General features: G+C 37.2%; 1 protein-coding gene and 1 gene segment (V, D, J or C); one reads left to right on the top strand and one right to left on the bottom strand.

The window, feature by feature from the left end:
• Positions 1-3,823, bottom strand: part of LOC121525747 (dynein regulatory complex subunit 4-like) — a 94,397-nt gene extending 90,574 nt beyond the window's left edge. For 2 of the 3 annotated variants that reach the window (XR_005993266.1, XM_041811851.1), the window contains exons 1-3: positions 3,743-3,823; positions 3,547-3,636; positions 2,850-2,927 (exon numbers count right to left, since the gene is read on the bottom strand). The gene's annotated coding sequence lies outside the window, so the exon portion shown is untranslated. The remainder of the gene's footprint in view (positions 1-2,849; positions 2,928-3,546; positions 3,637-3,742) is intronic. The other variant, XM_041811852.1, reaches the window with a different exon arrangement.
• Positions 1-12,428, top strand: part of LOC121525749 — a 37,974-nt gene that overhangs the window by 21,352 nt on the left and 4,194 nt on the right. Inside the window, 1 exon segment of the C gene segment in view lies at positions 9,156-9,197. Within this exon segment, the coding sequence occupies positions 9,156-9,197 (42 nt within the window).

Genomic DNA, 12,428 nt, shown 5'->3' with positions numbered 1-12,428 from the left:
AGAGGACTTGGAGAAGGAGTTTGCAGAAAGATTCCAGATAATAACTGAGAGAAACACAGGAGCTCTGAAAATCCACACAGCCAACACATCGAACTCTGCTGTGTATTTCTGTGCTGTTGCCACACAGTGACACAGTTTAACACCCAAGCTTCACTCAAAACTTCTCCCAACTTAAAGACAACATCTCTTGAAAATAAGAGCACTCATTTAGATCAGGTTCATGTAAAGAGGCTACAGTCATCATCATTATAGCACTAATCCTGGTGGCATTTATTACAGGATTTCCCCCCTCTCTCCCTTTGCTGTCTCTATACAATTGAAACATAAAGGAAGGAAAGTTAAACAGGAAAGAAAAATATAGCTTAAAACTACAAGGAATCAGGGTGCAGGTGACCTAGTGGTTGGGTTACACCCTATTTAAGTGGTTTGTGCAGACCTAAGGCCCCTTTTCCTCTTTTTTTGAATTGTTTTTGTAAACACATTTTCAGAAAGACATCAGTTATCACATTACAACTTGTCATGAAATAAACATTATTTTACATCTTGCAGAGTTATGTCGTTTTTTTTTTTTTTACTAACACAAAAGAAAGTCCAATTTCTAGCAATAAAGCTCAACTTAAGCCAGAATCAAGAAAGAGACAAAAAACGAACAAAACATAAACCCTAGGAAATCCAAGCAGACAATACAGTATATTTTGAATATTAAAGAGATAAAACAGCTTCAGTCCTTAGTATCCACCAAATGAGTTAGGAAAGGGCCCCACACATCAAGAAAGAGATTCTCCTCTATGAATTACCGGATCATAGCTTGTCATTGTGCCCAACAGCTCCAGCCGTTCTTTAAAGTAGACATATTGGATAATTTCCAGTGGTGCAAAGTAACCCTGCAGCCAGTCATCAGAGCTAGACGGAACCACAATTTTTTTACATTTTGATATTTCAACATTTTCTGGTAGTATTCCCAAAAGACATAAAGTGGGATTTTTAATCAAATGAATATCAAACAACTTATTCAGAAAAAGGAATTATTTCATCCCACATTATCTCTGTTCTAGCACAGTGATATAGCATATGCACCAGGGTTTCCACCTCTTTTTCACATCTCCAGCATGTGTGACTGTTCCTGAGTTTAAGTTGTGCTAATTTAGAGGGAGACCAATAGGATCTTTTTAAAATCTTATAAAAAAATTAGTTGTGATTGTGCTTCACGTGAACGATAAAACCACGATGCAAATATTTGTTTCCAGTTATCATCTGAGATCTCCTGATCCAGGTCTCTCTCCCAACACCTCTTCAATCCATCCAGTTTTGGCACTTGTGTGCTTCTAACATATTCAGAAAATGTTGATGCTCCCCTAGTTTTCTGTTTTATCTTAATTGAAATCTCCTGAATGCCTGTGTTCCCTTGGAGCATATATTTTTTTATTTATATGGATGCAATGTCTAATTTGTAAAAATTTCCAAAATTCAGAGTTACCCAGCTTATATTTGTTTTTAATTTCATCAAATGAACTGAATCCTGCCTCATCCATCACATCTCTAAATAGTGTGAATGCTGACTCTGATCCATTAATGCCAAACAATACTCTATTTATCTATTAAGAGCTTTTTATTTTACCATAAGGAGGATCTAGCTGTTAATGATGGATCAGATTATAAGTGAGGGAGGAAAGTGTAATGGTAACATGCAGCCTAAGGCCCCTTTTCCACATATTTCCTGCTCCCTTTCCCTGGTTTCTCCTCTATCTACTGTCATGTTCTCTCAGAATAAAAGCAAAAAGTAAAAAAAAAAAAAACAAAACAAAACAAAAAACAATAGGAATCAGATCAAGTCAGTGCCATCAATTTGAGGATCAACTCAAGTTGACAAAAGGAAAAAAAAAGAGAGAGAAGGAGCTCTGATTATACAAACCAATCAGACTCTGCTGTCTATTTCTGTGCTGTCACTAACACAGTGATGTGGTTTAATGCCCCTCCCCTCTCTAAAAACATCCCTCTACTTTCCCTTAAAGAGATGTGACCACTTGCACTGAAGGTAAACGTTTTTAAAACAAACTGTCACTACAGGAAGCTGCACTAATATGAAAATGTCTCCAGCTGCCATCGGATTTCTACTCATCCTGATCTCATGTAGCGTAATTAACTTCTATACAGGCATTATTTTGTATCTTTTTAACTGTGGTTCTTGTTCAGTGTTGTTAAAATTTTATCTCCTCCACAGATTGAGTTACAGGGGTGACTTTTCAGCCGTCTCATCCAAGGATAGTCAGTAACACAGCCAGGGTTGAAATTGAATGTAGTCACGATGATAGTGACCTCTACACGATGCTCTGGTACCAGCAAAAACAGAGTGGTCTGAATTTGATCAGATACAGCTACATGAAAAATGAACCTGAATATGAGGAGCAGTTTAAGACTGGCTTTGAGATTACAAGAGTAAACACCACAGCAGGAGGTCTGATTATTAAGAGTGGGACTCCATCAGACTCTGCTGTGTATTTCTGCGCCGGCAGTAGCACAGTGATGTGGTTTAGTATCAGCTCCTCACTAAAACTGTTGTTCTTTCACACTTGGGTAAGACTGCTGGGGGAAAAAAACAGCTTCATTACAGCTCCAAAACAAGGTTTGGAAATCCCTCAGATTTTTCACAGCTACAAAGTTTAGTGAGACCTTAAGATAAATTTATTTCATCATAAAAAGAGACTGTAGCACATTGTTTTTAAATATTGAGGGCTTTAGCTTTTTAAAAGAGTAGGAGTCCCTGACATGAAGGAGCTGTGGGCTCAGGCTGAATTAACATGCTGAATGCTGGCTGCCTACAAATCATAGGTTAGAAACTGCAGGCTTACCTGTATTTTAGGAATCTGCTCTTCTCTTTGCTGAACGTTTTGTCGTTCAACTTCTGTGTACCTGCTGCAGCCTGGCATCTACCAAAGATTGCATATTGGCAACAAGAGCATTCACTTCATTCCCAATTCACTCACACAGTCAACAACCGTTGTATGAAGATTACGTCATTCTCTTTCCATTTTAATAACTTTGCATCTGCCATGGAAAGTACATTAAATTTAGGTTAAACCTCAGAACAATTTCAAGGTTCTGACATTAGTGACTTAGTTGGTAAGTGTGGCCATGAAAACAACATCGTGTAACTATGACAAGCACAGACTAAATATGCTAAAACGTCACACAGCTTAGCTGTACTTAAAACAGATGCTGCAAACAGAGAACGCACTTATGATTTTTTCTTAAATTTGTTTTATATCATTGCTCCTTAAATCTGAATATAACATCAAAACCACTTATCTGATGTTACCATTATAAAATACGCTAAGTGGCATTGTGCTGCAACATAACCGGAAGATGCATCGAGCCAAGAGTCACCAGTTAACACGGTATCTCTCTAAACCGTTACACCTATCCCAACATTAGCCGTTTAACTGTTAGCCTAAGCCATCCAGCTGCTTAACTCGGATGTTTTTTTTGTTTTTGCCATATATAGCTTACTCAAACACACTGACAGAAACTGAACAGGCCATTTCTTACCTTAGTGTGATGAAGGTGGAAAACTTGAAGCCTCAACTATTAAAAAAAAATCTTAAAACAGTTCAGACTTGATGAGTGCTCCTATTTGACCTAGTGGGAGACATTGAGTAAATATTGGTAGTAAGTATAGAATAGTGTACGGAGAATAAACGTAAAGATTAAAGCTATAAGGAATGTTATCACAAATAACACGTACTTTTTTAAGTTAAATGAGCTAAACTGACAGAAGTTTTAATGGATGACTGCCAAGTACAACAGTCGGGCAAACCGGTTTGGACTGGTTAGTGTGAAGAGTGGGCGGACCTTGGACGCTTCACACAGACCGCCCTACTGGGTGTTGACCAATCACGTTCCACGTAGACTCAGCCTTTGCAGGTAACTATCCAATCATGTAAAGGTACTTTAATCAAAGACACACACTAAAAGCTTGGTCTTTTTCAACAGATAAAAACTTTATCAAAAGCAAATTATGAGCAAACAGCTTATATTTTCCCTGAGAACTAACCTTTCTTTTTTTTTATCATTATGGCATTACATAAAGAAGTCAGAACTAAAAGTAAGAGCAGGCAAATTAAAGAAAGGAGAAAACTACAACTCATAACACTTTGTATACAGTATAGTTATTTTAACCATAAAGTTCTTCAATTTATTTTAAAGATGCCTGTGTCCACTTCCTAATAAGAATAGAAGTAACAACATTTGTCAAAGTATTTACCTGTTACATTTGATATTAGTTGAAAATGTCAGGTGGTGTAGCTGCAGTCTTATACGCCACACATTTTTCCCTCCACAAAAACTGTAAAATATTTCTGAAGGCTTCATTGTCTTAGCCACTTCACCAACCTTTAGTATATAAAATTAAAACAAATCAACGGAGCAGAAACAAGCAGGTTTATCTGGATTAGCTGTTTTTGGAGGAAGAAGGAGGGTACATGGAGGTGTGGTCTGACAGAGAACATAAATGCAGGGTGTGATGTCAACTCTGCAGATCACAGCAACAAGCGAATACTCTTCTGACTCCAGCTGTAATTACAGGCACAAGTATTGGATTTAATTTAAACACAGATTTTAAAGCATATTTAGCTGTTACAGGATGTCAGCACTTAGATACACATTTGGATTTTTCTTCACCAGCCTCCCTGTCACTCAGTTTTCAGTCCTGTTGTTTATAATATCTGTGTTGAAGGGTATTTATTGTGCAACTTTTTTACTTTTGACATCAACATTTTAAGATTTTTTGCAGCTTTGATAGAAGTCAGACTACATCCTGCAATGATATAACTTTCTTTACAGATAAAGTGGAGGGAGTTTCTGTTATCCAGCCTCCCTTCCAGGTTGTTACTGAAGGGACTGAGGAGCTGAGGATTTCCTGCAGATATCAAGGCTTGACATACTCCAGTATACTCTGGTACCAACGAAAACCCAGCAGCCGGTCTATGAGCTTTGTTGGGTTTCAGAGCGAGATGGGTGTGTTGGAGCGAGTTTGAGCACAGATTCAAGGTAAAAATACTAGAGAAAGGCAGAGGTTCACTGATCATCTATACAGTCAAAACATCAGACTCAGCTGTGTATTTCTGCGCTGCTGTCACACAGTGACAGAGGAAAACACCACAGCTTCACTCAAAACCTCCCTCAACCTGAAGAAACCATCTCTGGAGGTTTTTGTGGAATAAATAAAAGTAAGAGCAAAGATTTAGAGCCGTATGTAGAGCAGGATGCAACATCATGTAAAGATCATGTAAAGAGGCTGCAGCCCTCATCACACTCGTCTACTAATCTAATGGCAATTCTTACATGATTTTCCCCAATCTCTCTGCCTTTGCTTCCTCTCTGTAGCTCTTCTTTATCCAAATAGTATACACATATATATATATAAATATATATGCATTTAAACATACATGTACATTTAAACACATATAAATATACATAAACATATAAAAACATATATATATTTACCCCCTCAAAGCCTGAAAACACAAATAATAGCTAGAAAATTCTACTTTTTTGAAACTGAAATGTTTATTAAACCTTTTAATGAAATCTTGAAAAAGGAAAATCGCCATAAAATTTCACTTTTTTTGATTTCAGTTTAACACATTAGGCCGTTTTTGCAACCAGTAATCCACTGGAGGGCATTTTTATTGTTTATCGGATTTAATTCAAAATTTTTTTCAAAGTAATTTATTGATGATGTTGATTAGACCGAGGTCTTACAAAAGTGTGTATCATATACGACATAATAGGCTTTAAGGGGATATATATATATATATATATATATATATATACACATCTACGTACACATATACATATATGCATATACTTATATACATGCAAGTATAAATACAGATGCATATATACATATATGCATATATATATATCCATGTGTGCGCATATATATGTGTGTATACATATATATATATATACATATATATAAAAATAATAATATTTTATAATTATATATATAATGTGTATACATACATATAATTTTGTGGACATATACACATATACAAAAAGATGCATCTACACATACAGTTGCATATATATACATATATACACACACACGCACATATTTATACATATATACATATGTGCATGTATACATACAGATGCATATTTGCATATATACACATATATGCAAATATATGTGTATATATGTTTATGTATGATAACCATTTAGGATGCTCATACCTGAAATTATGTGTGTTTACTGCAGTAACAAAGTAGTTTCCTAGAAAGGATTGGTATCTTTCTATTTCTATTCATAAGCAACAACTTTCAGTGCAATGCATTCAATTTTTCTACTCAGTAAAAAAAAAATAAATATGGGTGGGTTTAGCTCAGTGGGTAAAGCAGGTGCTGTTATTCAGAGGCTGTGATCACAGGGATGATCTCTGCTGCACGTCTTCCTCGCTCTCTCTCCCCATGTCTCTCTTCAGCTGTCCTATCAAGATGGAGGCAAAAAAAAAGAAGAAAAAAAAAGAAAAAAGTAGAATAACTAGTTGGGAACTACTTCAGGAAGCCTTAGCAGCTGGTCAACACAGACAGAGTTAGAGAAGACATTTGCAATGGTGTTATTTTAAAGACATGATGAGCCACACTGGAAGAAATCAGACAACATGAATCCTTGAAGGCTCTCTGCACATCTCTATCTCTCCCCCATAAGTATCATCTTAGTTAAATACAGACGGTGTGGATGCAGAGGTGTGACCAGCAGACGTCCCTCCCTCTGATCAGACAGAAACAAAGCTCCGTTTCCTCTCTTCTTTTCTTAGCTGTCACAGAAATAGCAGCAGTCGTCTCTCAGCACAGCTGCTCCCACAGAGATGGAGGCTGAGATACGCTCGAGCATGGAAACAAACTGTCACTAGGTTTTTGTATGATGCTTTTTCACCGTGGGGACAGGGGGCCACGGTGATACAACTCCATAGAGCCGCCGTACAAAAACCTCGACCCATTAACTCACATTGTTTAGACTGCTGCCAGCTGTCAAAGAGCAGAAAAACAGCAAAAATGGAGAAAAACACCAGGTCAAGAGGATTGGGGAGCATGAAAACTGTGTTTATAGGCAGAAAATCTGCAGGAAAAACATTTTTAAAGACTCAAAGATTACATGTTCAGCATTCGGATGTCTCTTTGTCTCATCCAGGTGAAACGTAAAACAACTTTAAACACCAAGAAGCTCATCCTGAACATTTAATCGTCTCCATACTGTGGATTTTTACTCTGAGTCTTATTGTGAAGAATCTGAAATTTTCTGACTTTTTGTCAGAGGAGAGTTTCAGTGTGACTCTGGAACTGAAGCTTTCTTTGGAAAGGGGACAAAACTCACAGTTCTGGGTAAGTTGGAGCTTTTAAGAGTTTACAATAATTGAACAAGTGAAAGAGTTGGTTTAAGAGTGAGAGAAAAGATCAGAGAGTAAAATGTGAAATATTGAGCTGATCAGAGACACTGTGAGCTACACTGAGCCGGCTTACTTTGGACCAGGAACTAAACTGACTGTTTTAGGTAAATATTATATTTTTTCAACATAAACGACAGGTTTAATGTGCTTCTAAGTCTTTATATTGATAAAAAAAAATCCTCCCAAATATATCTATAGTAGAAAAAGAAAGAAGAGTTTGGTGTTGAGTGTTTCTCTACTGTGATAATGCTGAAGCATACTTCGGACCAGGAACCAAACTGACTGTTTTAGGTAAATATATAATTTTCTATCATAAATTAATTCTTTAAACACTGCTTAGTGAAGTCTAAATAGATATAGAAATCTTAGAATAATCTTTCCAAAGATATAAGAGATAGAGAAAGAGCAAAGAATTTGGTGTTGAATGTTTCTGCACTGTGCCAACACCAACGAAGCGTACTTTGGACCAGGAACCAAACTGACTGTTTTAGGTAAATATATAATTTTCTATCATGATTAGATATTTTAATAATTGCTCATTAGACTCTAAGTTGGCACAGAAATATTATAAAAACCATGCTAAAGAAATCCAAGGTAGAAAAAGAGTAAATAGTTTGGTGTTGAGTGTTTCTGCACTGTGACGGTGCCGGCGAAGCGTACTTTGGACCAGGAACCAAACTGACTGTTTTAGGTGAGTCAAACCTGCTTTAAACAGTCCAAATGTGGTTTTATAACTAAAATAGCAGGGTCTTTATAGTCTGAGATTCATCTCAGAGCTTTTTGCCATGAAGCTTGAGCTCTGTGCCAATTATGAAGCTCACTTCGGTGCAGGAACTAAACTGACTGTTCTCGGTGAGTAAAACATCAAACTTTCCTCTGCTGAGTCCCTCATTAGAGACACTAAATCAAGCTAAAGTGCATCTTATTCTCTGAGGAATCTTTGCAGATGCATCAAAAGTCCTGCATACAGTGAAAGCTTACTGTAAGTAAAGAAAAGTGAGATTTAAAAGTGAAGGAGTGAAGTAAAACCAGCCTCTGGAGTCGTTTTAAGCACAGATGGATTTCACTGTGACGACTACAGAGGCGTACTTTGGTGGAGGAACAAAGTTAACCGTTTTAGGTGAGAAATATTTTAATCTGATTATAAATAAGAGTAAGAGGAACTTTACTGTGGCCAAGGCCTTAAAAGTGGAGCTCAGGGTTTTTTGTTCTTACGTCTGAGCGCTGTGTCAGTACGAAGCTTATTTCGGCCCAGGAACCAAACTGACTGTTCTCGGTGAGTAAATGACAAAAAATCCTCTGATAACTTCACCTGGAAGAGACGTGAAACAAACACAAGAAGGATTATTAGTGAAGGAAAAAGTGTAAATGTTCAAAATCTAACAGTAGTGCAGGAGAAGTTAAAGGAAAGTTTAGAAAAGCAGCCGGAATACAAAAAAGCAAAGTAGATGTAGGGTCCTGTTTTGAGCACAGTTAAAGCTCACTGTGACACTGGAGCAGAAGCTTACTTTGGTGGAGGGACAAAACTAACTGTTTTAGGTAAGAAAACTTTTACTTTTTTAAACTGTTGTCTCAGTCTGGAGTTGGGAAAATGTTTCTGTGAATGACTATTGCACAGGAAGAATTAATAAACAGGCAGAGAAGTAAATAGGTAGGTGCAGCGTCCTGTTTTGAGCACAGTTAAAGCTCACTGTGACTCTGGTGGAGGAGAAGCTTACTTTGGTGGAGGAACCAAGTTAACTGTTTTAGGTAAGAAACATGCAAAACATTTAAAGTCTATGATAAAGTCTGCAGAACATGCTGTTAAACAGCCTTACTGAATGCAAACTTCATAACTGAGTTTAAGCTCAGATCTTATTCAGGGGACTAAACTGACTTCTCAGTGAGTAAGAGTGAGTCTTTTGTGAGCAAAGTTAGGATGCAAAAGGAGTATTTCTAAAACCTAGAGAATCATTTATAGGCAGTCATGAGTAAAGAGGTATTGTAGAAGTAGTGTCATGTTTTGAGCACAGTTAAAGCTCACTGTGACTCTGGTAGTTATGAAGCTTACTTCGGTGGAGGAACAAAATTAACTGTTTTAGGTAAGAAATCTTTAATCAAACATTGTTTCTTGTAGGATCTTGTGAAGATTTCCTGATACTTTAAATGAATTTAAGGCTTGGATGACATGTAAAAGCAGCCATTTCAGCCATAACTTGATGAATTTTCATAAAATAGTCACAAAAACTCGAATAAATGTTCATATGTTGGGCTTAAGCATGCTGAAGTTGGCTGTTGTGTGGACTTAAAGTTGCAACTCTTTACATGTAAAGAAGAAAAAGCTGGAATAATTGAAATGTATAAGAGACAAAAGAAGCATCAGGAAGAGTTTTTGTCACAGTAGAAAGTCTCTGTGCTCCTACAACGAGGCTTACTTTGGAGCTGGAACTAAACTCACCGTTTTAGGTAAGAAAAGGTGCCAGAACAAATCAAACAGAGCTGAATCCACTCAATCTTTAATGATGTTATTAATTATAGTGTTTTAGAGGTGTAGTTTTGGAGATTTTATGGCAAAGCAGACAGTTGTTCCTTTTAAAAGTGGAAAAAGTACTATAAGTTGGAGTTTTGTGCATGTAAAAATCAGCATGATGTGTTTAACTGCAGTTAAAGTCGAGCCTATGTCAAAGGTTTGGCTCTGAGCCCAGATTATTCCTCTCAGTCTGAGTTCTTATCAGCTCTATGAAACACTGTGAGCAACCAGGCAGAGGCTTACTTTGGAGCTGGAACTAAACTCACTGTTCTAGGTAAGATCGGCACTAAAACTGCAGGATTTAAGGGCAAACTGGTCTGTAACCAATCCATGTAGGGTCAAGGGCTTTTACTGTCTCGTGCTTTTATTTGATGTTAAATAAGTTTAGTGTCAGAGAGTTTGCAGCTTTTGGTGCAGAACTCAAAGAGTTTTTTCTGCAGCCTTGTATCAGTGTGAACAACGTCGATCCTGCTTACTTTGGAGCTGGAACTAAGCTGACTGTTCTAGGTAAGATCAGCACTAAAATAAGCAATTAATTGTGTGTAAATGTGTGTAAAGGTTTTATAGACTTATTCTCTGAAATCAGAAGTTCAATGTCACAGCTTTAGTTCAGAGAGTTCAGGCAGTTTTTTCTGCAGCCTTGTATCAGTGTGAACCAGTACGATCCCGCTTACTTTGGAGCTGGAACTAAACTCACTGTTTTAGGTAAGAAATGCACAAAAAATGCAGAATTTAAGCGCTAACTTGACTGAAATTCTCCCAGATGGTTAGTTGAGGGTTGATGTTTGTCTTGTGTTGTTAAATCAACTTTTGTAAGAAGTTTAGTCGTCAAAGATTGCACAGTGCTTTTATCAGGATCACAAAGATGACAGGATTTAAGGTTTATTCATAGACTGACACTCTGAAAGAGAGCTTAAAGCTAAAGTAGTGTCAGATTTGAGGTGCAGCTTTCAGCTCAGAGAGGTCTGTGAGGATTTTTCTGCAGCCTTGTATCAGTGTGAACGACATCAACCCTGCTTACTTTGGAGCTGGAACTAAACTCACTGTTTTAGGTAAGATGGGCAGAAAATGTCAGATTTTGATGTTGAAAGTGTCTTAAAATCCACCAAATTTGAGATGAGGGAAGACGTTATTCTTGTGCTGTTAAAGTGGCTTTTAAATGAGAAGTTTAATGTCTGAGACAGCCTGTAGCGTTCATCAGGTATAAAAAAACTTCAGGATTTAAGGGCAAATATATTTGCAGCTTTCCCAAGTCAAAGTCAAAGGATGATTCTGATCCCAGCTTTAAAGGAAACCTTAAACCAGGAGTTAAATGTTAAACACAGAGTTCTACTCAGAGGGCTGAGAGGATTTTTCTGCAGCCTTGTATCAGTGTGAACTATGATCAGCCTGCTTACTTTGGAACTGGAACTAAACTCACTGTTTTAGGTAAGAATAACACAAAAACTGCAGAATTTAAGAGCTAACTTGACTGAAATTCTCCCAGATGGTTGGTTGAGGGTTGATGTTTTTCTTGTGTTGTTAAATCGACATTTTAAAAGAAGCTTAGTCATCAAAGATTGCACAGAACTTTTATCAGGATCACAAAAATGACAGGATTTAATGTGAAACTGGTCTGCAAAAACACCTGGTCAAAATAGAGAGTTTATTCATAGACTGATGCTCTGACAGAGAGCTTAAAGCTAAAGTTTACTGTCAGATATGAGGTGCAGCTTTCAGCTTAGAGAGGTCTGTGAGGATTTTTCTGCAGCCTTGTATCAGTGTGACCGGCTACGATCCTGCTTACTTTGGAGCTGGAACTAAACTCACTGTTTTAGGTAAGATGGGCAGAAAATGGCAGGTTTAAATGTTGAAATTGTCTTAAAATCTCCCAAATTTGAGATGAGGGAAGATGTTATTCTTGTGCTGTTAAACTGGCTTTTAAATTAGATGTTTAATGTCTGAGACAAGTCAAATTCAAAGGATGGTTCTGATCCCAGCTTTAAAGGAAACCTTAAACCAGGAGTTAAATGTTAAAGAGAGTTCTACTCAGAGGGCTGAGAGGATTTTCTGCAGCCTTGTATCAGTGTGAACAACTTTCAGCCTGCTTACTTTGGAGCTGGAACTAAACTCACTGTTTTAGGTAAGATCTGCAATAAAACAGCAGGATTTAAGGGTAAACTGTCTGTAACTCCATCAAGAGTTTTAAAAGTATGTGCTCTTAAATAGACCTTTCATCAGAAGAGAAGAGGTGCAGCTTTTGGTGCTAAATAATCGTTTTAGGTAAGCTAAAATGTTCATGATTTAGGAGCAAAGTCATCTGAAAACAGTCCAAGTTGGAGTCAGGGTTGATGTTATTCCTGTAACTTTTAATCAGAAGTTTAAAGTCAAAGAAAGCATGCAGCTTTCATCAATGCTCTAATTTCATATTAAATTCTTCTGTAATGCCACCAGGTAGAAGTCAAAGGTTTTATGGACTGATGCTCTGAGAG

This window comes from Cheilinus undulatus, linkage group 18 (assembly GCF_018320785.1).
Source record: "Cheilinus undulatus linkage group 18, ASM1832078v1, whole genome shotgun sequence".
Lineage (NCBI taxonomy): Eukaryota > Metazoa > Chordata > Actinopteri > Labriformes > Labridae > Cheilinus > Cheilinus undulatus.
The sequence above is the reverse complement of the archived record's forward strand: the minus strand, read 5'-3'. Positions and strand labels throughout refer to the sequence as shown.